General features: G+C 37.0%; 2 protein-coding genes and 1 pseudogene across 2 annotated transcripts; all 3 read left to right on the forward strand.

Annotated features, from left to right (window-relative positions):
* The first annotated feature begins 14,163 nt into the window (after nt 1–14,163).
* LOC131640148 (pentatricopeptide repeat-containing protein At1g26900, mitochondrial-like) lies at nt 14,164–14,955 on the forward strand. Its single transcript, XM_058910555.1, has one exon. The coding sequence runs from the start codon at nt 14,164–14,166 to the stop codon at nt 14,953–14,955; it is 792 nt and encodes a 263-aa protein (XP_058766538.1).
* A 117-nt stretch (nt 14,956–15,072) lies between these two features.
* On the forward strand, nt 15,073–15,639 carry LOC131640147 (pentatricopeptide repeat-containing protein At1g26900, mitochondrial-like). The gene has a single exon (XM_058910553.1). It carries the CDS (start codon nt 15,073–15,075, stop codon nt 15,637–15,639), a length of 567 nt encoding a protein of 188 aa, XP_058766536.1.
* On the forward strand, nt 15,081–19,166 carry LOC131640146 (peroxisome biogenesis protein 19-2-like; annotated as a pseudogene).
* The last annotated feature ends 5,468 nt before the right edge of the window (nt 19,167–24,634 follow it).

The raw sequence follows: 24,634 nt of genomic DNA on the forward strand, positions 1-24,634 counted from the left end.
TTATGGGTTTTTTATGAAGGAAATTAAGTGTCAAAATTAATTTGAATAAAATTATGTCAAAAAACCTTAAATTCTAATAAGAAAAATATGTGAGTTAGGGGAGGTTAAGATTCAGAAATAGGGTGCAGTTAGCAAAGGGCGCAGGGCCCAGAAGATTGAAGCCCAAACAGAGTTTTGTATCAGTTTTTTGGGCCAAAAATGGCGTGTCATGGACCATGGTGGGGTGTTAATGTTGAACCGGCCCAGAGAACGTTTTTTGTTATTATCTCAGAATTGTCAAAAAATGGTATGGGCCACATGGGGGTATGCATAGCAGTTCGGTGGCCAGGCCTAAGAGTTATATTGTTTGATCCATAACATTTCATTATTCAGATTTTAGTACAGAAAATAAATAAAAAAACAAATTAATAAAACAAATTAGGGTTTTCAGAGTGACCTTTGAAGTTCCTGAAGAGCAAAAATGCAGTGGCGCCGCGACGCGACGACACCTTCTTCTCCGATCCAAATGCGCCGCTCATCGTCGTGATTAACCTGAGATAAACCAAACTCGCCTTCATCTCTCCCTTCGTCTCAATCTCTTCTCTCCGGAGATTTCTTCTTTTCTTTGATTGAAGCAGGTTGGAGTGTGTTGAAGCGTTGAAATTGACGTGCTGAGTTGACGCTGATGGAAGATGATGATGAAGCATCGTTATAGTTGTTACGTTATGGTTGCGATGCGTGATGTTGTTGTTGCGATTGCAGCGGGGTCTGAGAATGGACGAATCGGTGACGGCACTAAAGATTGAATATCGATCAATGATGATGTAAGGTAGAGAGTTGTTGCGATGAATAATCCGATGCCGATTGAAGGCGTGATGGACTGAAGATTGAGATTGCTGAGAACGGTGATGCGAGGCTGAAGATTCAATGTTGATTATTGGAACTCCGAGAAACGGTTATGGTGAGTTCTTTTTCAATTCTCTCTTTAGTTTTCCGTTCCGAGAATTCTTTTTCTTCTCTTCTGATCTTCTGTTTCTTTTCTGTCGATGATGATGATATCGGAGAATGGAGATGATTATGTGGAGATTCGAAGTTAACGATAATTGCAATTGGTGATGAAGCTTGAGAGGATTCAAGATTTTTCTGTTGTATGATTGTGTAGAAAGCTTTTTGTGATTGAGGAAGAGAGGAGCAGATTGGAGAAGTGAAGAACGATGAAGATTAGAGAAGAAGGTTCAGAAAGAAAACGAGTGAGAGATTGAAGAGTGGTGATGGTTATGGTGCGTGTGTATGGTGAATGTTCAGAGATGGGAGAATGGGAGTGAAGTTGAAGATGGAGTGGTGAAGATGATGAATCTGGTGAAAATGGTGGAGTCAAAGTTGTGAAGAAGAAAAGGAGGGAATTGCAGAGTGAAGAAGTTTCTGTTATATAGGTTGAGGAGGGAAAAGATTCAGATGAGAGAAGAAATCTTGGCTGTTAGATTGGAGGGTGTTAGTTACCAATTTAAGGGTGGAGATTAGTCTGAAAAGTTTAGTTACTCACTGATATTTTTGTTACATCCTTATGTCAAATTCTGATCTCTCCTCCTTCAATTTTCTGTTATGCTTTTCTGTTAGGTGCTGTTAGTTAGTTATGGTAGTTGTGATTCTGTTGTGGGTTAGTTGCAAGTGGTTACATTTCGGTTACAGTTTGTTATTTCTGTTGGCTGTTGGTTATATGGTTCAAGGGTAGTTATGTAAGGTTTTATTCTGAATGGGATGTGTAGCTCTGATTTTTTTCACATAATCTCTTAGATTTGAACTGATATGAACATGTGTCATTGGCTGAACTGATTTTGATGTGTTTCCTTGTTTTGCAATGGGTTATTCAGGGCTGTGTGTGACTGACTGTATGCTAACTGATGTGGGGCTTGATTTGACTGAATTTGCAGGGGCTGGTATGTGTATTGTTTTGGAAATTGGTTAAACACAATTATCAGGATTGGTTAAGTGTGTGTATAGATGAAAGTGTTTGTTTGATTTTTTTTGTTTTGAAACTGTTTTTGGTAGGGATTGAAGTCATCAAGGCAGTGTGGTTTATTTTGGTTTTACAGGATGATGGAAAGGGGTTTGGACTGATATTTGCTTGGCTTTATGCAGGTTGGCATCAAGTTTGGAGCAAGGTCTATCAAAGTGAAATGCACCATTGCTCGAACAATACAAAACACCTATCAACACGGCACAAATGATACAACTTTGAAGAAATGGAGAAAGAGAAGGATAGGTTTTAGGAAGTGTTGTATTTTTCGGTGTAATTTTTGGGATTATGCAGAGCTGGAATTGGCAGTAGGTTTTCTCCTATCTTTCCATTTGGTGAAATGTAGAGGATGGTTTGATTTCAAGTGTAGCATGGTTCGGTTTTATTCTGTTTTTATGGAACTATTTGGTTCGGTTAACTCTTCCTCTATTGCGGTTTTGATTTTGCAGGGTGGTTTCGATATAGCTGCAGAATTTTGTGGATTGTGCAGGGCTGTATTGGTTTTTTGTCATGTTTAGTTTGTGGAACTGGTTTAGGATTTAGAGATGGCTGTAATTTAAGTCATTTTTATCTCTTTTTGTACTGAATGTGTAGTGACCTTCTTATGTTTCTCATGTACATGCAGGTTGGTGAACTTGGAGCATAACTTCATGTGGAATTTGAAGCGATATCATGAATTCTTGTAGTTGTCGTGTTGAAAGCTTGGAGCAACCTTGAAGAAACTTTAGGAACATGTCTAGTGTAACTTGCTCGATATTTTTATGGCTCTTGTGTTTATCTTTGTAACATAGCGTAGCAAATGGCGAATGCCCATGAAATGGAAGATAAATGGACTTATGTGACTTAAAAATGTAATGAAATGGTCCTTTTCTTTCAAACTATATTTGGATGTTTTTTCCTCCACTTTTCCCATTTGATTTTCAAACCTTTTCCTCATCTTGCAATACTGACTCACATATTATCAATGAGGTGAAAGCTCAAGACCTCTCGGTATGGTCGTTGGCCAAAGAAGTCAACCTTCTATGGTTGACTTTGACCAAAAAGTCAAAGTTTTAGTCATTTGCTTTCAAATTTGAAAATAGCCCAATATAATCTCCATATGAATGCATCCACACCTTTTTTAATGAAGATTTAAACAAATAGCTTGTACCCCAAGTAACCTGATGAACCAAACCTTGAATGGTGATGAGTGACAACTGAGACCTTGAAGTGATGAACCACAGTATAAACCCTAATTTCACTGATGTTCCTCGTATATAAACCATGTGATCAAGTACTTTTCAAAAGACTAAATTAATCTTCTGATCGACTTAATTGCCCCTGATTAGGTACATCTTACTAGAATCCCCAAGCTTTCTTTGTTTTGAAGTTAAACAAACATGAGAACAACTTTACCATGCTCAACGAAATCTTCAAACTCTTCCCCTCAGAGTAATCAAGGAAAGCATTAACTGTTCATGCCCAACGGATTTTTCAGGCAACCTTCCCCTTAATGGTCAACATTTGGAATGATTAACTTTTACTCCTCAGAGTTCTCAAGTCTCTTGTACTTTGACATGATCAAGTTACTCCCTGATTCTCATCATGATAACTTCCTTGATGTTAAGCACATTTTGTATGCAAAAGAATGTTAATTCTAAGAATGATAATTCCAATGCAAAGCCTATGTTAGTCTTGAAGTTTTAAAACTTTTTATGAAATGAGGTTGCGACCTCTTGTGACCGAATCACTAGTTGACACAACCTCGATTTTTGCATATGGAAGATAAAGCAAACGTACGATACCAACATGGATATGAGTCTCGCTTCATTGGGAGTCAGTTAAACTCTATCTCATCGGAATGTGCTTTCAAAATAACCCTACTTCAATTAGGACTTTTAAGGGTTGTAACTTGGCCGGGTTCACGGTTTAAAGAAACAAAGGATATTTAGGCTCAAAATTATTTGTACCCACCCCCTTCGTGATGTTCTCCTGTCCTATGTTCAGTTAACTCGACACGAGTGTTCATCCCTCACAAGGAATTTGAAATGGTTGAGGAATCAATGAGGTTCTTTGGACATGGCGGTCGCTCACGTTTTATTCTTCTGATTCATTATCACACGACTTTGTTCTTGCTTGGCAATTTCATCATCATTTTTTTTTGTGCTTCTTTTGCCATTTTTCTTTTCATCCTTTTCTTCTTATATATATTTTATTATTTTTTATTTATTTATTATTTTTTTTGTTGCCTTTTTTGCTCTCTTTTTTTTTGAACAAGTCGTGTGACCTCGCATTATCTTTGATTCGTTGGCGGTGATTGCGATTGCCTTGCTCCTTCGATTTGATGAAGGATTACCATTGTGGTATCGTCGTCTCTTGATCTCTTGATGGAATAAGGATAATCATTGCGGTTTTGACATTCCTCAACCTTTGGAAGGATAACCATTGTTGTATCCTTAGATGCATACCCTTTTGGTGAGTTTTGAACACTCGATCAAGTTAAATGAACACTACCCTTCCCCAAGGTTAAAATAAGGATTTTTATGATTAGGAAATAAACTCCTACTTCAAGGCTCAAAGGGGTTGACGAGGGTCTATCTCCCTTATATCTCCGGTGTTTGGGGATTTGAAATAATGCCTGTACATCCTCAGTAGGGTTTTATTCAAAAACACACGATTAGAGATTTTGCATTTTTATTTTTCATCATTCTCCCTTAGCTTTTTGCCTAAGCAAGCGATTAGTAAAGTTGGTATCGATATGCAAGCAAATCATTTTATGAGTGATAACGAATGGATTACTTCAAGACAAACATAAACAATGTATTATGATTTTCATTCAGAAATTAACAAGTTTTTACATGCTAGCAATGCTTAAACAATCAATGGAATGTTACAAATGAAAATGCAATAAAGAACTGAATGGCAGCCATTGTTGAGGAGACTTGACTCCGTCTGGACTTATTGCACTTGAATACTTCTTGAAGTTTTGAGACCTCATAGGAACTTCAATTTATGCATGAACCTCTTGGAGTGAACGACACACAATCCTCAGTTGAATGGCTTTGTGCTCCAGCATGGTAGTCACTTAGCATTATCATGTGTTCCTTCCAAACACTTCAGATTACTTCAAAAGAGAACTCCAACAAAGTCACCCAAGAGTGGTAGATTTCGCCTTACTTTAGGGATTCGAGCAATGTGAGTGATGCAATGCTCAAGATAAGAGTACGTCTTGCTTATCCCTCAATCGGGAGCCCCAAATATAGTAGCTAGAGTAATAATTGCCATCACAAATGGAAGTACCTTGCATGGTCATCAAATTGAGGAGATCTATTTGCGGTGAAGAAGACCCAATACTCGAATCTTAACCAATTGGAATTCCAACAAACAGGGAAGCGAATGGGCACAAGGCAATAGAATCACATCCATTTGTTTCTCATATTCTTCTCGTCTTTGTTAACAAGCGGAGGCCACTGAGAACGAAATTCTGAGAAGAGACAACTGAGATATGAAGTAGAACCTTGAGAATGAGAAGCATTGTGTAGAACACTTTTGATTACCACATGGAAAGAGATTCTGACAAAGTCACCCAGGAATTTGTAATGCTTTTAAGGGATTCGAACAAAGCAAATAGTACAATGCTCAAGATAAGAGTACGTCTTGCTTATCCCTCGATCGGGAGCCCCAAGCAACTTCCACACATGTATAGGAGGTGATTACCAATTTAGCTTCAATATCCATCATTAGGAGTGAGAGTGGATGATCCTTGCATTTCTTGATATCAGGCATTAGGCACAAACCAACAACATCTGAATCAGTGGCGTCACGACTTTTTATGGCTTTCAATCTTTTCTCCAAGAGGTGGAACCTTTTGTCAGTTTTAATAATTGGAAACTTGCAGACTTCAATGATGTGAATTCTCTTTACCAAGAATAGGAATCTCAACATTATTTCAAACATTCTGATACATAAGACTTTCTCATGAGTGAGATCAACATTTGCATTTGGCCTAGGAGGAACTCGTCTCAATTTTTCTTCTCAAAGAGAAACCGCTTGAATAACCTCCATACACTGATTCATGTCAGTCTCCATTTCTGTTCTCATCTCATTTAAAACCCAGAGAGTTGTTCCACTATCAACATTTGAGCACGTAACAGTGAGAAGTCAATTGTGTTGCTGAAGTCAGAATTTGAGTAGAAAAGGCCCCAATAAGTTTCTGAGAGAATCATGAAATGCATGATAATATGAATGCATGTTTTCGTTTATGGAGAATCCTAAAGTCTTTTCACACTTTTTCTTTTTCTTTTATTTTTTAGAAATAGACTTTAGGATCCCCAAAAAATGAAGTGGATAAAGCAATGATGCTATGCAATGCAAAAGTATGGGATCAAGGGTCCACATAATGTGAGTAACCACTGTGCGCTCTCTGGATAACGGATGAAACATCTCTGTACAGGTCAAATGTCACAAGATCAAAGGTTCGACGCCTTTTTGGAATACCAGAATATCAAGCACCATGAGAACAGACCAAATAAAGGTCCGGCCTCAAATATGAAGAGCCAATGGTATGTAGGAGCCAAGGTTTCCTGTCACACCCCAATCTCACAGGTATGTAGTCTAGACACGGACAAGTTGTCCCTAATGGTCACTAGGGTCTACAGTTCCCACGGGGTACAAAGTGTTTAAGGCAACAAGCGTGCCAGACACAGTGTTACATGAAAGAACCTCGCCCAGCTGTGGTACCCCATGTCAAACTCGATCATAGCAAGCGCTACGGGAGTCAACATGAGCATCCACGCTAATCCTATGTGTCACTGGCCTGGGTAGTGGGCCTTTTACCTCACACAAACCCCCCACCTGCAAAACAAAGCAGAAAAAATGTGGCCCCCACGGGGACCCATAATATAGTCCAGATGCATGCGGAAAGTAAACATGATATGCAAACATATATACAAGATGTAAACATATAAATAAACAAAGAAACACCCAATAAAATAAACAAACAAAGGCTAGGATCGACTCGCTAAGTACGGACCCGCAATAGGTCTAACATCCCCAACAGAGTCGCCAGCTGTCGCACGCTCGCGAAAAATGAACAGAGTCGCCACTAATATATTTATCCCATAAGGGAAAGGAATGTCAGAAAACCTAACAAAGGAAGGAATAGGGTATTTTGACCAGAGAATCTAGGTACGGGAGTCGGTTACGCAAGGGGAAGGTACTAGCACCCCTCACGCCCATCGTACTCGATGGTATCCACCTATGTTTGTTTCTATCTAAAGGGTGTATCTATGTCTATGTCTATATACGAATGAATGGAAAATGTAGGGAAAATAAAGAATTGTACTCGCACGGGCCCTACCCCGCTGCCTACGTATCCTTTTCAGGAATCAGAGTTACCGTAGCTCGGCTCACGATTTTTTGTTTGTTTTTGTGTTTTTTAGTTGGGCGGAGTTAACGTTCGCGCTCTTGCACAAGGGATCGACCTACGATGCGTACGAGCGGAAATAACATTGCCCTTAAGAAAAAGAGATGAGAGAGAGACTTTGAGTGTTTCGAGGAAATCCCTTAAGCAAGGGAAACTCGATTTACTCTTTGGTTGGTGTTTTTAAGGTTGGGAACTTACGCTCGAATGGTTCCCTTAAGCAAGGGAGATCCAAGCACTCGAATGATTCCCTTAAGCAAGGGAGATTCAAGCTTCCATTCCCTTTTTAATGATTTTCACTTTTTTATTAATGTTTTTTAAGTATTTTCTTTGTATTTTTTAAAGGGATTTTATTTTGAATATTTATTAAGTGTTTTGATGTTGTAAAAAGAAAAAGAATGAAAAAGAGAGAGACTAGCCTAATTTCTAAGCCTAATTGTTGTTTATGCAAAGGGAGTCTAAATCTAAAGTTATGTTAAGGGAATCAATTCTAAAAGGTGCATACTAATGATATTAACAAAGTAGGCCTAAAATATTTCCAAAAGCTAACAACAAAATCACACAACAATTATATAAAAATAACATGGAAATGGTACAAAAACAATTCAAGCATCAGTGCAAAATTAAACTAAAAAATACTACTATATTTTTATGGGTTTTTTATGAAGGAAATTAAGTGTCAAAATTAATTTGAATAAAATTATGTCAAAAAACGTTAAATTCTAATAAGAAAAATATGTGAGTTAGGGGAGGTTAAGATTCAGAAATAGGGTGCAGTTAGCAAAGGGCGCAGGGCCCAGAAGATTGAAGCCCAAACAGAGTTTTGTATCAGTTTTTTGGGCAAAAAATGGCGTGTCATGGACCTGTGGGGTGTTAATGTTGAACCGGCCCAGAGAATGTTTTTTGTTATTATCTCAGAATTGTCAAAAAATGGTATGGGCCACATGGGGGTATGCATAGCAGTTCGGTGGCCAGGCCTAAGAGTTATATTGTTTGATCCATAACATTTCATTATTCAGATTTTAGTACAGAAAATAAATAAAAAAACAAATTAATAAAACAAAAAGAGAATTTGGGAATTAGGGTTTTCAGAGTGACCTTTGAAGTTCCTGAAGAGCAAAATGCAGTGGCGCCGCGACGCGACGACACCTTCTTCTCCGATCCAAATGCGCCGCTCATCGTCGTGATTAACCTGAGATAAACCAAACTCGCCTTCATCTCTCCCTCCGTCTCAATCTCTTCTCTCCGGAGATTTCTTCTTTTCTTTGATTGAAGCAGGTTGGAGTGTGTTGAAGCGTTGAAATTGACGTGCTGAGTTGACGCTGATGGAAGATGATGATGATGAAGCGTCGTTATAGTTGTTACGTTATGGTTGCGATGCGTGATGTTGTTGTTGCGATTGCAGCGGGGTCTGAGAATGGACGAATCGGTGACGGCACTAAAGATTGAATATCGATCGATGATGATGTAAGGTAGAGAGTTGTTGCGGTGAATAATCCGATGCCGATTGAAGGCGTGATGGACTGAAGATTGAGATTGCTGAGAACGGTGATGCGAGGCTGAAGATTCAATGTTGATTATTGGAACTCCGAGAAACGGTTATGGTGAGTTCTTTTCCAATTCTCTCTTTAGTTTTCTGTTCCGAGAATTCTTTTTCTTCTCTTCTGATCGTTTGTTTCTTTTCTGTCGATGATGATGATATCGGAGAATGGAGATGATTATGTGGAGATTCAAAGTTAACGATAATTGCAATTGGTGATGAAGCTTGAGAGGATTCAAGATTTTTCTATTGTATGATTGCGTAGAAAGCTTTTTGTGATTGAGGAAGAGAGGAGCAGATTGGAGAAGTGAAGAACGATGAAGATTAGAGAAGAAGGTTCAGAAAGAAAACGAGTGAGAGATTGAAGAGTGGTGATGGTTATGGTGCGTGTGTATGGTGAATGTTCAGAGATGGGAGAATGGGAGTGAAGTTGAAGATGGAGTGGTGAAGATGATGAATCTGGTGAAAATGGTGGAGTCAAAGTTGTGAAGAAGAAAAGGAGGGAATTGCAGAGTGAAGAAGTTTCTGTTATATAGGTTGAGGAGGGAAAAGATTCAGATGAGAGAAGAAATCCTGGCTGTTAGATTGGAGGGAGTTAGTTACCAATTTAAGGGTGGAGATTAGTCTGAAAAGGTTAGTTACTCACTGATATTTTTGTTACATCCTTATGTCAAATTCTGATCTCTCCTCCTTCAATTTTCTGTTATGCTTTTCTGTTAGGTGCTGTTAGTTAGTTATGGTAGTTGTGATTCTGTTGTGGGTTAGTTGCAAGTGGTTACATTTCGGTTACAGTTTGTTATTTCTGTTGGCTGTTGGTTATATGGTTCAAGGGTAGTTATGTAAGGTTTTATTCTGAATGGGATGTGTAGCTCTGATTTTTTTCACATAATCTCTTAGATTTGAACTGATATGAACATGTGTCATTGGCTGAACTGATTTTGATGTGTTTCCTTGTTTTGCAATGGGTTATGCAGGGCTGTGTGTGACTGACTGTATGCTAACTGATGTGGGGCATGATTTGACTGAATTTGCAGGGGCTGGTATGTGTATTGTTTTGGAAATTGGTTAAACACAATTATGCAGGATTGGTTAAGTGTGTGTATAGCTGAAAGTGTTTGTTTGATTTTTTTTTGTTTTGAAACTGTTTTTGGTAGGGATTGAAGTCATCAAGGCAGTGTGGTTTATTTTGGTTTTACAGGATGATGGAAAGGGGTTTGGACTGATATTTGCTTGGCTTTATGCAGGTTGGCATCAAGTTTGGAGCAAGGTCTATCAAAGTGAAATGCACCATTGCTCGAACAATACAAAACACCTATCAACACGACACAAATGATACAGCTTTGAAGAAATGGAGAAAGAGAAGGATAGGTTTTAGGAAGTGTTGTATTTTTCGGTGTAATTTTTGGGATTATGCAGAGCTGGAATTGGCAGTAGGTTTTCTCTTATCTTTCCGTTTGGTGAAATGTAAGGGATGGTTTGATTTCAAGTGTAGCATGGTTCGGTTTTATTCGGTTTTTATGGAACTATTTGGTTCGGTTAACTCTTCCTCTACTGCGGTTTTGATTTTGCAGGGTGGTTTCGATATAGCTGCAGAATTTTGTGGATTGTGCAGGGCTGTATTGGTTTTTTGTCATGTTTAGTTTGTGGAACTGGTTTAGGATTTAGAGATGGCTGGAATTTAAGTCATTTTTATCTCTTTTTGTACTGAATGTGTAGTGACCTTCTTATTTTTCTCATGTACATGCAGGTTGGTGAACTTGGAGCATAACTTCATGTGGAATTTGAAGCGATATCATGAATTCTCGGAGTTGTCGTGTTGAAAGCTTGGAGCAACCTTGAAGAAACTTTAGGAACATGTCTAGTGTAACTTGCTCGATATTTTTATGGCTCTTGTGTTTATCTTTGTAACATAGTGTAGAAAACGGCGAATGCCCATGAAATGGAAGATAAATGGACTTATGTGACTTAAAAATGTAATGAAATGGTCCTTTTCTTTCAAACTATATTTGGATGTTTTTTCCTCCACTTTTCCCATTTGATTTTCAAACCTTTTCCTCATCTTGCAATACTGACTCACATATTATCAATGAGGTGAAAGCTCAAGACCTCTCGGTATGGTCGTTGGCCAAAGAAGTCAACCTTCTATGGTTGACTTTGACCAAAAAGTCAAAGTTTTAGTCATTTGCTTTCAAATTTGAAAATAGCCCAATATAATCTCCATATGAATGCATCCACACCTTTTTTAATGAAGCTTTAAACAAATAGCTTGTACCCCAAGTAACCTGATGAACCAAACCTTGAATGGTGATGAGTGACAACTGAGACCTTGAAGTGATGAACCACAGTATAAACCCTAATTTCACTGATGTTCCTCGTATATAAACCATGTGATCAAGTACTTTTCAAAAGACTAAATTAATCTTCTGATCGAGTAACAAGCATCCTTTTGCAGAAATAACTAAGCCTGTGGCAACGATCCCTTGATCCCATATTTTAGGTGTTTATTCAATTAATGAATGCAAAGTTATGCAAATGACCTAATGGAAGTATGCAGATGAATGCAAAAGTCTAAGCCAGTTAAAAATTAAAGGGTAGGACAAATTTGGGGTATGACAGCATGCACAAATTCAACTTTGTTAGTTGTTGTATTGCCATAGTTCTAAACCTAATTGGTCCATGCACAAACAATATTCTCCTTAACCTGATCTATAATCGTTCCCTCAATATATTTAAGCAAATCAGGATATATCGCACACACACTCTTGCAATGTAGAACAGATTCAAAATAAATAACTCTTCTATGTAGAAGTGACACCAACAATTTCCAAGAGTGGAATTCTATACTTGTTTATTTTGTATGTTGAGTCAATTATGAGCACATAAGGAAAGGTGTTTAACAACTTCACGAATTCGGGATGATTCCAAAATATATCTCAACTGGTGACTTTATCATCACAAACTCTGTATCTCGAAGTATAGTCGTCATCTTCTAAAAGCTTCAACGGTTGTTGTATCTCTGATCTTGGTCGTCTTACCGCCTTTTCGTCTCGAGCATACACATTGTATATTTGCTTGATATTTGAAACATTTAGAGCTCCTTTCCGTTTCAAAGACGCGAGTATGTTTTTCGGCGCCATCATATTTAATTTCATGTCTGAAACAAGTTATCTCTTCTCTAGAACAAGACGACATACAATGAGATGACCGACTATCTTATCAGTAAAGGCATGGTTATCCATACCTCAAATCATATTAAATTTCCATCTCTCATCTGTCATACGGTATCCGCATAATTTAAACAGACCCTCACATTTCCTCGTTCCTGTGTTTTCTCGTTTCAACTTCCTAATCTTTGGTTGGTATGTGCCACTTCTTTTGCATACCATTGTTACAAATGCTTATCTTCTATCCGAACCATTGTAGGGTCTTCAAATTACAATGCAAAACACCAATTTTTTTGCCTCCCTACGAACCCATTGTAGCATATGTTCACGAACAAAAAACACGTCTTTGTTTGTAAATTATGCACAAACATCCCCCTCTACAATGGTTGGTTGAGCACTTGATTTAACATCATCATTCGTTTCATCTAATTGAACATCATCATTCACTTCATCCAGTTTAACATCATGCTTCACTTCAACCAGTTTAACATCTACACTCACAATAACTCTTGAAAACATATTCAGGGGTACGATATCGATTGCCATGAATAATGGAAAAATTGTGTTAAAACTCAAACTATCAGGACTCTCCGGAGATGTACATATGGACCACACCAGTCTTTGTCTAAAGATGCATCTCCGGACTCAACGTTCATTTTTCAGCTAAAAACTATGATTAGTGCAAGGAATGAAGGATGAAAGGAATGATCTTTACCTATAATTTCAGCTTGTTTTGATCCCTTTGAAGTGATGAAATACAAGAATGATGTTTTGACGTTGAAAATTTGATTGAGAATGAGAGAGTTTTTTAAGGTTTTTTCAACAGTTTTGTCTTTTAGCGTGAAGAAGAAGCTCATGCAAGGTGGTGTTTTATCAGCTTTTCTGTTGGGCATTTTCGGAGATGAATCTCCAGAAATATCACTGAGTTGTTATTTAAATCAATTGCGTGAATAACAAAATCTCATAAATGAGTGTAGATGGTATTTTAGAGATGCATCTTTGAGTACACCCAAATAGTATACGGAGATGCATCTTCGGATCATATTTTTTAAAAATTAAGGTGAAATCTAGAAAAGAGAATATTGACGTGATTTTGGGTGCGTCCGGAGATGCATCTCCAAACGCATGAAAAACAATTTTAAATTTTCAAAGACGTGGTATGCTAATGTAAGGGTGGAAATAGCATTTTCCTCCTTTTAAAGCTTCCATTTCTTCAGCCATTGTCGTAGTCCATCTATGATCTTCTAACCTATGTTTTAAAAATGGAACCAGATAATGAACCAAAAAAGTGTGTGGGTCAAGGTTCAATTGTAGTGGCGTTTGAAACAAAGACAGTAGTAATCTACTCCCTTCATTTTCGGGGGAAAAATATTTTTTTTAGATTCATTGTATGATTTAAAAAAATTTAGTAGTATAATATATATTATTGTATATATTTATGTAGTTTATATTCAATAAATTTTAAAAAGTTAGTTTTTATTACAATGAATGAAGAAACTAGTATATGATTTTGGGAGATGCCGACTCATTTGCCTCTTTTGTTGTGTTTTATCTCCCACGCCAATTGGAAAAAAATAAGATCGTAACATTATGCTAGATTTAATTCACTTCTAAACACAAGAAAACAATTTTTTTTGGAAAATGAATTAAACAATGAAGAGTACTCTTTCCAAAATACAAAATACAAAAGTCGTATTTGATTTTTAATATTTTTGTTTATATTTTATTTTTTAAATATTTTAGTTCACGTCTTTTATCCAGCCTATGAGAGAGAAAAGTAGATATTTTGAAAAGGATTCATATAATACGAAAAGACTCGTTGTTATTTGAGTGGATACACGACTAGTAGCTAGCTTAAAAAATATATAAAGCTGTTTTCTTCTTCTTCACTTTCTCCTTTTCACGTTTTTCTTTTTATTAATAAACCAAATCAAACCCCAAACACTCAAACAAACCGTAGAAGATTAATCAAACAAACACTTGTTTTTCTCTTCATGGGTTACGCAAAGCGGCAACTCGAACACAACAATGCCGCAGGTGTTATCATGAAACGGTGGTTGTTATGGCTAACACACAGTTTCCAACTATTTCCCACGCATTTCACAAACTAACACTCGCACTAAAATCATCATGCAAAACCACCTCCGAAATTCATCAACTTCATAGCTACATGATCAAAACCTCTCTCACCAATCATCCTTTTCCTCTAAGCAAGCTTCTCGCTGCTTCAACCATAGACATGGATTACGCATCCACCATTTTCAGTTATACTCAAAATCCCAATCTTTTCATGTTCAATACAATGCTTAGAGGCTATTCCGTTAGCCCTTTTTCAAATAAAGCTTTGCCCATTTTTAATGAACTTAGAAAGCGTGGAATTGGGCTGGATCGGTTTTCGTTAATCGCTGTGGTTAAAGCTTGTGGAACAAGTTTAGAGGTTGGGTTTGGTAGAGGGGTTCATGGGATTGCGGTCAAGTCTGGGAATGGGATGTTTGTTGATTTGAGTAATACCCTTTTGCGGTTTTATTGTGTTTGTAGAAGAATTGAAGATGCATGTAAGGTGTTTGAAGAATTTCCTGAGAGAAATGATTTGATGACTTGGAATATTTTGATGGGTGGGTGTGTTCTTGTTTCAAAGCATTGTTTGGTTTTTGAGTTATTCTCGAAGATGTGTTGTGTTGGGATTAAGGCTAGTGTGACTACTATGTTGAGTCTTTTGTGTGCAGCTGGTGATGGAGGGAACTTTGTTTTGGGGAAGTCGCTTCATGGTTACTGTATTAAAATTGGATTTGGTTGTAATTTAAATGTTGTTACTGTGTTGATTGATATGTATGCAAAAACGGGTCGTGTATAGTTGGCGCGAAAAGTTTTTGATGGTCTTGTGGAAAAGGATGTTGTTTTATGGAACTGTTTGATAAGAATTTATGCAAGGAGTTGTCTGGTTGAAGAAGCAGTGGCGTTACTGCAGAAAATGAGATATGAAGGAGTGAGACCTAACTCGTCTACTTTCGTTGGGCTGCTTTCAGTATACCCTGCATCTGGTTCTATGCACGGAGTTCGATATGTTACTAGTTTGATTGAAGAGGAGAAGCTAGAACTGGATGTGGTTCTTGGAACAGCTCTTGTTGATGTGTATGCGAAATGTGGCTTTCTAGACGAGGCCATGGAAATATTTGAGAGGATGGAAAGTAAAGATGTGAAATCATGGACAGCTGTGATTTCGGGTCATGGAATTCATGGGCAGCCAATGAAAGCCATAAGGCTTTACAATAGGATGGAGAGTGAGGGGTTTAGACCAAATGAAGTCACCTTTTTGGCAATTCTTACTGCTTGTAGTCATGGAGGACTTGTTACCGAGGGGATTGAATTTTTTAAGTGCATGGTTCAGGAACATGGCCTTTCACCTCGGGTTGAGCATTATGGATGCCTTATTGATCTCTTGGGTCGAGCAGGAATGCTGCACGAAGCATTTGAGCTAATCAAGAGCTTGCCCATTAAGGGTGATGCTACTTCATGGCGCACACTGCTTTCTGCTTGACGAGTTCATGGAGATGTTAAACTGGGGGAATGTGTGAGAGACGTGCTAAAGAACTTTTACTCCACGCATCCTACAGATTCCCTCCTCATTTCTAGCACTTACGCAGTTGCTGGAAGAATCTCGGACCTTACAAGAATGAAGCAAACAAATGTTACTTTAGGCAATTATGGGGTGCTCGAAACAGAGGGAGAAAATATGTTAAAGGAGGCTGGATTCAGCAGAGTTGAAATTGATAACTAGGAATGAGAACACTGAAGGTTTATGAAGAACTGTCCATTCTGTTGCACAAAGTGGTGGCTTCTGCGGTGCACCGAAATTTCACATGAAATGCTTGAACACAGTTTTCCTTCGTGACATCTAGGAAGAAAACATGACACGTACAATTCTGATAGAACCATGGTCTTGGATAGAATATTATGACAAAAGTTGATCCATCTAACCAATCTTGTTTATTGGGATAAAACTTGATTGTTGTTGTATTCCTTAGAATTACTTAAGTTGACTTCATCTCTGTTATTGTGGATATGGAAAGCACGATTTTGATCGAATGAATATACTTTGGGGGTTACTATACTATAAAGCCTTTGATAAGCTAAGGGAACAGACTAAAGAGGCTGTTAAGGGTCTTGAATTTGCAACCCCACATGGTTCTGTTGCTGCTGGTCTTGATGATTTGGGTAAAGATGGTATGATGGAGGATTGGGTTAAACAGTTTGAAGAAATTGCTGGCTCTCAGGTAGTAATACCTTAATCCCTTATTATCTTCATGTGCCCAATGTTATGGTCTAATATTAGAAAATCAGATTAATCTCATGCTTTAGAAATTTATGGTGGTGATTATCTGCATTTGGTGTGGTGTAATGTAATCTTAGTTATCTTGACTTAGATATAATTCACATGACAAAAATCTAAATTGAGAATTAAGATAAATACTGTTCCGTTAGGATGTCAGAAGTAGAGTCTTGATGCGACGGCTTGGGGTGGACCTGTAAGGTTAATACTCCAACCCCAAGTCAGTAACAGAAAGCGGAGTAAAGTGATTTTAGTGTTAGTACCTCAAGTGTCATGTGAAATGTATTATATATGAATGCCAATTATGGAGGTTTCCTACGTGCTATTTTGGCATGGAACGAGGAAGACCATTCGATGGCATCTAACGGTCAGTAGCAGCCCATGTTGTGGATCTAGTGAGGAGATCTAGAGAGTAGTATTGTACCTTCAATGCTTTAGTGGAATAGCCAAGACTGATGATTAGGTTGCCTCCCTTTGGGATAGTGAGGCCGGCCCAGAACAAATACATTAATCTTCTAAAAGTAAAGTTATGGTAATGATAGTGACAGTCAGAAAAAAGAATACCAAGACTAAGAAGTTGTGTCATGTTTTTTTCAACAATTAGTTAATCCTATTACGATGAGCCACTGAAAAAAATTTGAAAAATGCATCATTTTGCTTTTTGTTTAAAAAAGTAAAAGATGTAATCTAGGGTTAGGAGTGTTCGAGAAGTGTCTGGTTAAGAGTTGGTGTTAACAGATGTGTCTATCAGGTGATCGAACCCAAAAGAATAGGTCATTAATCTGACACTGTTAAGAAGAGGTGTCTGGGGCATGTCCAAAGCGTGTCAGAGAAATGTCGTTTCCAAAACATGTTTGATATGCTGAAACCACACTTTAGAGGGGTGTATGTGCAAATGTTTATTGATGATTTGAAACAAATGCAGTCATCTTACTGTATACACCTTGGGTTCTTATATTTCAATCAGATGGGCTTTTTACTTAACTAAGATCCTTGCATTATGAAATAAACTAGTAGTTTTTTTTTTTATGTGTGATTGTCAATGTACTGTTTTCGAGTGTGTCAAATGCTTTAGTCCTCTACCAATGCCTTACACAAAGTTCCTGCCTCAGAATTGAGTGTATCACTAACTGCCTCGGAATTCGGAACAAAATTTTGTTTCAGTACTCAAGTAGATGAGTAAGTTGTTATTGGATTTAGTAACTATTTAAGTTTTGCAGTTATGGACGACTTCAATGTCCAATAACAGAAGCTGCTGCTGTTTATGTATTGATTAATCTATATTGATTTTCTTTGTTGGAGTTAGTACTGATAATTTTAATCATTTTTTAGGATATGGAATCTATTGTGGAGACCATGATGCAACAGCTTCTATCCAAGGAGATACTTGCTGAACCAATGAAGGAAATGGAGAAAGGTATCCTAAGTGGTTGGAAGATCATAAAGCCAGCTTAATCCAAGAAGAATATGACCGATATTCACAGCAATATGAGCTGATTCGGAATCTTAACGAAGTTTATGAAAAAGATTCGGGAAACTTCACCAAGATTGTTGAGCTCATGCAGAAAATGCAAGATTGTGGACAACCTCCAAATGATATTGTCCAGGAGCTTTCTCCCGAATATGACTTAGCCAGTCTAAGCCAGTTGTAAGTTCCTTCTTGTAGAAATAATCTCTATTTGCTTATTCAAAACCACATGCTTATGCACAGACATGCATTTATCTTGTAGTTGTCAAACCAGTATGACATCAGCTGATACAAATATTTTCTTTTACAGATCTCAAGAAATGCCTGATGGTTCTCAGCCAAATTGTTCTATAATGTGATGTTGTTTCCTCCCTCTTATCACGCCGTAGCTGCTGGTTTGCAGAATTTCAGGAAAATTTATTTTTCACTTGTCAGAATAATATAGTTTCATGTTTTTTTTTCTGCTTACGGTAAGGTTACAGGTTCTCACTTTTTATAGCCTCTGTTCAAGATTGTATATCATCCAAGGATTCTTCCATTCACATTTTATTAGACCAAATGATAATGCGGCCAGCTGCTAGTTGCAAACAAATTTTTTTCATGATAATTTGAAAATACTATCTCGTTTAATTTATGATCCTTGAATTCGATGACCATTGTAAATCACAATGAACTATATGCAATCACACCTGTATATAAGAAAAAAAATCCACCAGTTTCTCTTGTTAAGCATCTTACAATATATGACCTCATTGAACACTAGGAAAATGACTAAACCACAACCTCATCACCAATCTGCAGCCAGCTAACATTTATAGATTAATACGTCTGTTGATGTAATAGATTAATGCGTTTAGTGATTTTAAATAACAGTCGTGATGGCAAGTATATTGTGCAGTCTGCATATCACCTAATCATGTTAGGTGGCTGCAGTTTAGTGGTGAGATTGTGGTTCTACTCCTTTGCCTAGTGTTCAATGAGATCATATAATTGTAAGATGTTCACCAGAAACTAGTGGTTTTGCTACATACAAGTTTTTTTCTCTCAACAAATGATTTTTTTCTCTCTCTCAAATACACTAAGAGCAAAGTCATCATAAAAGCTAAGTCATTCAGACCTCTCTCACATTTCGGGTACCACAAAAGGTGAATCTTATGAGAATCATAAATGCCACCCCTTAAATTATACATGCCACTTTCCATTTTTTTATTCAAATTTTACCTTCATGAGATAAAAAGAATTCTCGGACGAAATTTCGGCTACATCTTATCAAATTTCCGGTACGAGAAAAGTTTTGGTAGTGTATTTGAAATTTCCGGGCAATACCGGAAATTTCATTATAACTAAAATTTCTGGTATGTTTCAATAATAGGTTTTTTCAAGGGTTGAAATTTTGCCGACATTTTTGGAGTGTCCTGTTTGCACCGACACATATGTGTGGTCTAGAATGCATCACCGGTTATATCGGTGGTCCGTCCCGCAATAGAACCATCCATGCCTCTAGTCTTCACTGCAAAATTTAAATATATATATATATTATATATATATATATATATATATATATATATATATATATATATATATATATATATATATATATATATATATATATATATATATATATATATATATATATATATATATATATATATAGAGAAAATTTCTTTAGCCACCTCCCTATGGGTGTCACCCCCAGCGAAAATCCCAAAATACCCCTGCTTCGGAAATGAACTTCCGAAGCGCATGTTTTTTTTTTTAAATTTCCACAATTCGGAAGTGCATCTCCGAAAACACCTCATGGGGGGTGAATTCGGAAGTTCATTTCCGAATTATGCAGCTGTGTTTTTTTTTATGTTTTATCTAAAACAGTCTCGCATTTTCAACGGCTCTCGCTCCTCTTGAAAAAAAAAACAAATAAACGACATATATTAAATAAGCGACATGATCATGATTCTCGCGTAAAACGCCTTCAGATATTGCTTCAGAGAAATTTGAAGCATGTTTCATTTCATCGCCGCGAACACTATCCATCTTCTGGATTATAAACATAGAACTTTGACTTTCCCAGCGCACCCCTTTGTTTGATTTTTTTGTAATGACGTCCCCTGATGATAATGATAAACTATAGCTTACATTGATTGGCTCCTTTGTCTCGCGGAAACTCAAGTTGACAAGACTTTGAACAGCTTCATGTCTCTTACTTTGTTCCATTTTCAGGCTACAACATGAAAGAAAACCAAGAATAAGCTTAACCAACCCCCTTAAGTTGAGAATATTATTTGGATCAACATGCTCGAGTTCAACATCATCATTCACAACAGATGATTCTTCTTTGGATAGTGACTCAGAGATATTTCTAGCACCAACTTTTCGGTAAATATCAGATAGTTTACTCTTGAACAATGGTGTCATGTTATGCTTAGGATACCATACAAAAACTTTCTCGCTCTCAGAATTTTTTTTTTTATGTTTTTTCTTAAACAGTCTCGCATTTTAATTAAACGCAAACGGCAAATAAAATAAGCGACATATAAACAGAAAATACTAATATGATAAATAAAATCCAAAAACACTGTGCGAAAGATACAATCCGAAATCAAAACAAAACAAAACAAAACACGTCAAAAAAAAACAAAAACATGTTATTCTGCCCGACGAGCGTTACAAAATACACATCAAACAAAACAAAAACAAATTATTCTGCCCGACGAGCGAAATCCTCCGAATGAAGATACGGATACCAATCCTCATCCCACTCAGTCTCAGAACCATCAGCATCAACCACGACTCTCACGCCAGATAGTTGAGCTTGAGCATCCGGGCCCCGGCCCCCTGGGAACGAGAAGTAGAGCCGGTCGAAACCTTCTTCTTCTCCTTCACCTCCTTCACTCCGCGAGAGCACGAAGTAGAGCCGATCGAAACCTTCTTCTTCTCCTTCACCTCCTTCACTCCGCGAGAGCACGAAGTAGAGCCGATCGAAACCTTCTTCTTCTCCTTCACCTCCTTTTTTCCCTTAGCGCCACCCATTCCTGACATGTTCCTGTAAACAATTGAAATCGATTAATATGCGAGACAAAATAAAAAACTAAAAAATTTGAACTTCTGATACAATTCGGAAGTTCATTTCCGAAAATTGGGATGGAGGTGTTTTCGGAAATGAACTTCCGAAACACCCCTACGATAGAGTTTTCTGAAACTTCCATGGCAGACCCCAAAATCAAACATAAAACCAATTCAAAAAGCTTCTAAACAACCTAAATACTACTAACAACCAGTCCATATATCATTTATGCAATTGAAACCCTAAATAACATGCATTTGAATAATGAATCTAACAAATTTAAAACTTACAAATTGAGTGATTTGTGGGCTTTTGAATGTTGTATAGCAATGTGATTGGAGCCTTGATGCAGCCTTGGAAGTGTGTTTGCACAAATTTTCGCCTTTGGTTGTTTTTGATTTGAGTTAGGGTAAATGAATTGGGGAGGGGGGGTGTTTTGATAAATCTGCAGAACTCGCAGGATTTCGAAAGTTCATTTCCGAAATGCTGTTTTCGGAAATGAACTTCCGAAATAAGATAATTTTTTCAAAAAAAAAGGCGTTTTCGGAGATGCATCTCCGAAAACACCTTTTTCTTGCATTTCGGAAATGCATTTCCGAAGTCAGGGGTAGTATGGGGTTTTCACCAGAGGTGGACTAGAAAGTAGGGAGGTTGGCAAAGAAATTCTCATATATATATATATATATATATATATATATATTAAAAATTGAAATAACGGAAATTTTCGGTATGATAATACGCACCAGAAATTTCAAAATTTTTGGTAATATTGGTAAATAAAAATACCGGGAAATTTGAAATTTCAGGTAGCATATACTGGAAGTTTTTAAATTTCTGGTACAATATACCGAGAATTTCACAAAATATACCGTAAATCTTATTTTCACCAAATATTTGATACGCCTTCGAAATTTTTGACATCGTCAGAGAATTTAAAAAGTCTGACTCTATCCATAAATTTGTGAAAATGTGGTAATAAAAATTAGTTGGACAATTTGGTCTTTTCATAGATTTGGGTGCCATGTATAATTTGGGGGGTGACATGTATAATTCTCGAATTTGATGCTGTAATGTTTAAATTGGACAGGTAAAAAACTTTAAGATTTGTGTTTGGGTTGAAATATATCATAATTTTATTTTAAAGCCCGAGTCTATATAGGCCTTAGGTTTGAGAATTGGCAAACTAGAATAATGATTTTAGAGAAATGCTCTTTTCATCCTTATGATTTCTTCCACACTAATGTGAAAAGACTAAAATGTTCTCAGTATCTAGAGATGTATTTTCGGACGCACCTTTTCCACACACATCTGAAGTGAAAATGGTGAGAAATCCTTAATATGTAAAAGATTGACACGGAGATGCATCTCCGTATCCACGAAAGGTTTATTAGGAGATGCATCTTCGTAACGCCCTTTATTTCATGGGTCACTGAGATATCCGAAGATGAATCTCCGGAATATGCTCTGGTAGATCAAAATATAATCAGGAAAAACAACCATGAAAGAATGAAATTGAACAAACATAAATTAACTCCAAAATAAATATTACATAGATAAACATTACATGTTATTAAAAACAGGTGGTTCGGGACATTGTAACATTGTTATAATATCTTTGGTTGATCATTAGATGGTCGCATCTACGTCAATCAGACCCTTTGTTGAGTAACGATAAAAGGTACTCCACATTACCTTTAAATCATCATTCGTCTTCAGTTCAAGCAATGTGAATTGTATCTTTCCTTTATTGTCTATTGAGGGTGAATGGTACTCGAGCTTGACAACTCTTCGATTTTCTGGATATTGCGAGAGAGTATTCAGTTTGGTTTTGTAGATCCGAAATTGAAGTGAGGGTGTTGTGCCATTGAAATACATAAAAGAAAGATGGAGATATGTAGAAATGCTGGTTTGTGTAAAGAAAATGGACTGAGAGAACCTATTTATAGAAGTTATAGAGCAATAAGGACCTTGGACACATGATCATGTATGCATGATATACTTCAGAGATACATCTTCGGATCCGCCTTATGTTTTCAAAAAATAAGCGTATCTCCGAAGATGCAACTTCGAATGATCTCCTGTTTTGTTTTTTTAATTAATTAAGGGGTATCCAAAGATGCATCTGTGGATCCCCCAAAAAATTATGCAAAACAGAACCATGCTAAATATGTAGAGCAAAATTTGAAAAACAAGAAATGTCCAAAAAATACCATCCAATTTTATAGCATTATGTAGTGCGTTACTTACAAAAAATGTGTTACATTGCTAGATTACAACTAAAACAAATTAAAAATTGAGTCACTACCTAAATTTATTGGTGTCTCAATATTCGACTTTTCCTTATTGGCTTCTCATTCAATGTCGCTCAATATGGTGAACTCTTCCATCCTTTCAAGAAAATGATTCGATCATGTTACAACATCTTGTGTGATATGTGTCGTCCATTTCGATGATGTCCTTGTTATAGGTCATCCCGGTTTCAAATAAACCTGAACAAAATGTTGTTGTTTTATAACCAACCAATACAAATGATGTGTTTGGATGGATTATGAATTGACTTACTCCGAAGTGGAAAGAATGTTTATGAGAAATCATACCGTGTTAAATCAACGCACACCGTATCATAAGCACTTGCAATAAGATGTCTCATTTTCGGAGTCAGATCACTAAGACAAGGAACAAGAGCATTGAGAATTGTATCGTAATTTTATTTATTCCCATATAACTTTGTGTATGATTTCCTATGCCTCGTCATATCTTGTATAAGATGACGACAAACAAATTGGTGGCCGTCTTCTCCCTTACGGAGTAAACTCGAAATAGCTCGACAACCACTGTTGCCTTCACTTTCAACATTTACAATATACTCAATGTATTTGTGCATAATGTTTGGTAACAACGGTGGAGAATATGGCTTGCTAATGCGCGCACCTTTAAAAACAATTTTTTGGGAATTTGGAGTCGGAGAATCCGAAAAATATGAGTCAACATACACAAAATACGAAGGAGACCAGCTTGTGGTGTTGTCACTTTGAGTCGATTTTACCTTTTTAGAGGCACTTTTATTTTAACCAGTTTCGATGGTGGTTTCAAATTTGTTGTTTTTGGATATAAAATCTTCCTAAGTTGCTCTTTGATGTGCAATTTCATGATGTCATTAACTTTCATGAATCTCTCTTGGATCACTTTCCATTCGGTCATGATAGATATATTTGATTTTTGTCACCCTTCCTCACACCATCATCATCAAAACGGAGTTGGGTCTAGTGAGTGCAAAATTCGTCAATACATATTGGTTTTTCATGCTTCAACTTCTTTGAAATTAAACAAGCACATGGAAGACAATAAGTCTTCCCAAGTGTACACCCACACTTTGAGCTATTGGAATATGTTTTATCCGCTCGTTTGACTTTGTGAAAAATAAAATCCAATGTCGCCCGAGAAACATTGCCAACCATCTGCGAATAAAGGATGCTGTCTTTGAATCAGTGTTCTAACAAAGTAATGCTCTGACCAAAAGATGTTTGTATCTCATTATGTTGGTTTCAGAGCATTTGGTTCACGGCGTCCAAATCTCGAAAAAAATCACCTTCACTGTTACCAAGACATTTCTTCAGTCTGGCATGCGCAGATTCAACTCTGTTGGTTGTTGTTTTGCCACAGTGTCAAACCTG

The sequence above is a fragment of the Vicia villosa genome, unplaced genomic scaffold (assembly GCF_029867415.1).
Source record: "Vicia villosa cultivar HV-30 ecotype Madison, WI unplaced genomic scaffold, Vvil1.0 ctg.002972F_1_1, whole genome shotgun sequence".
NCBI classification, from domain to species: Eukaryota; Viridiplantae; Streptophyta; class Magnoliopsida; order Fabales; family Fabaceae; genus Vicia; species Vicia villosa.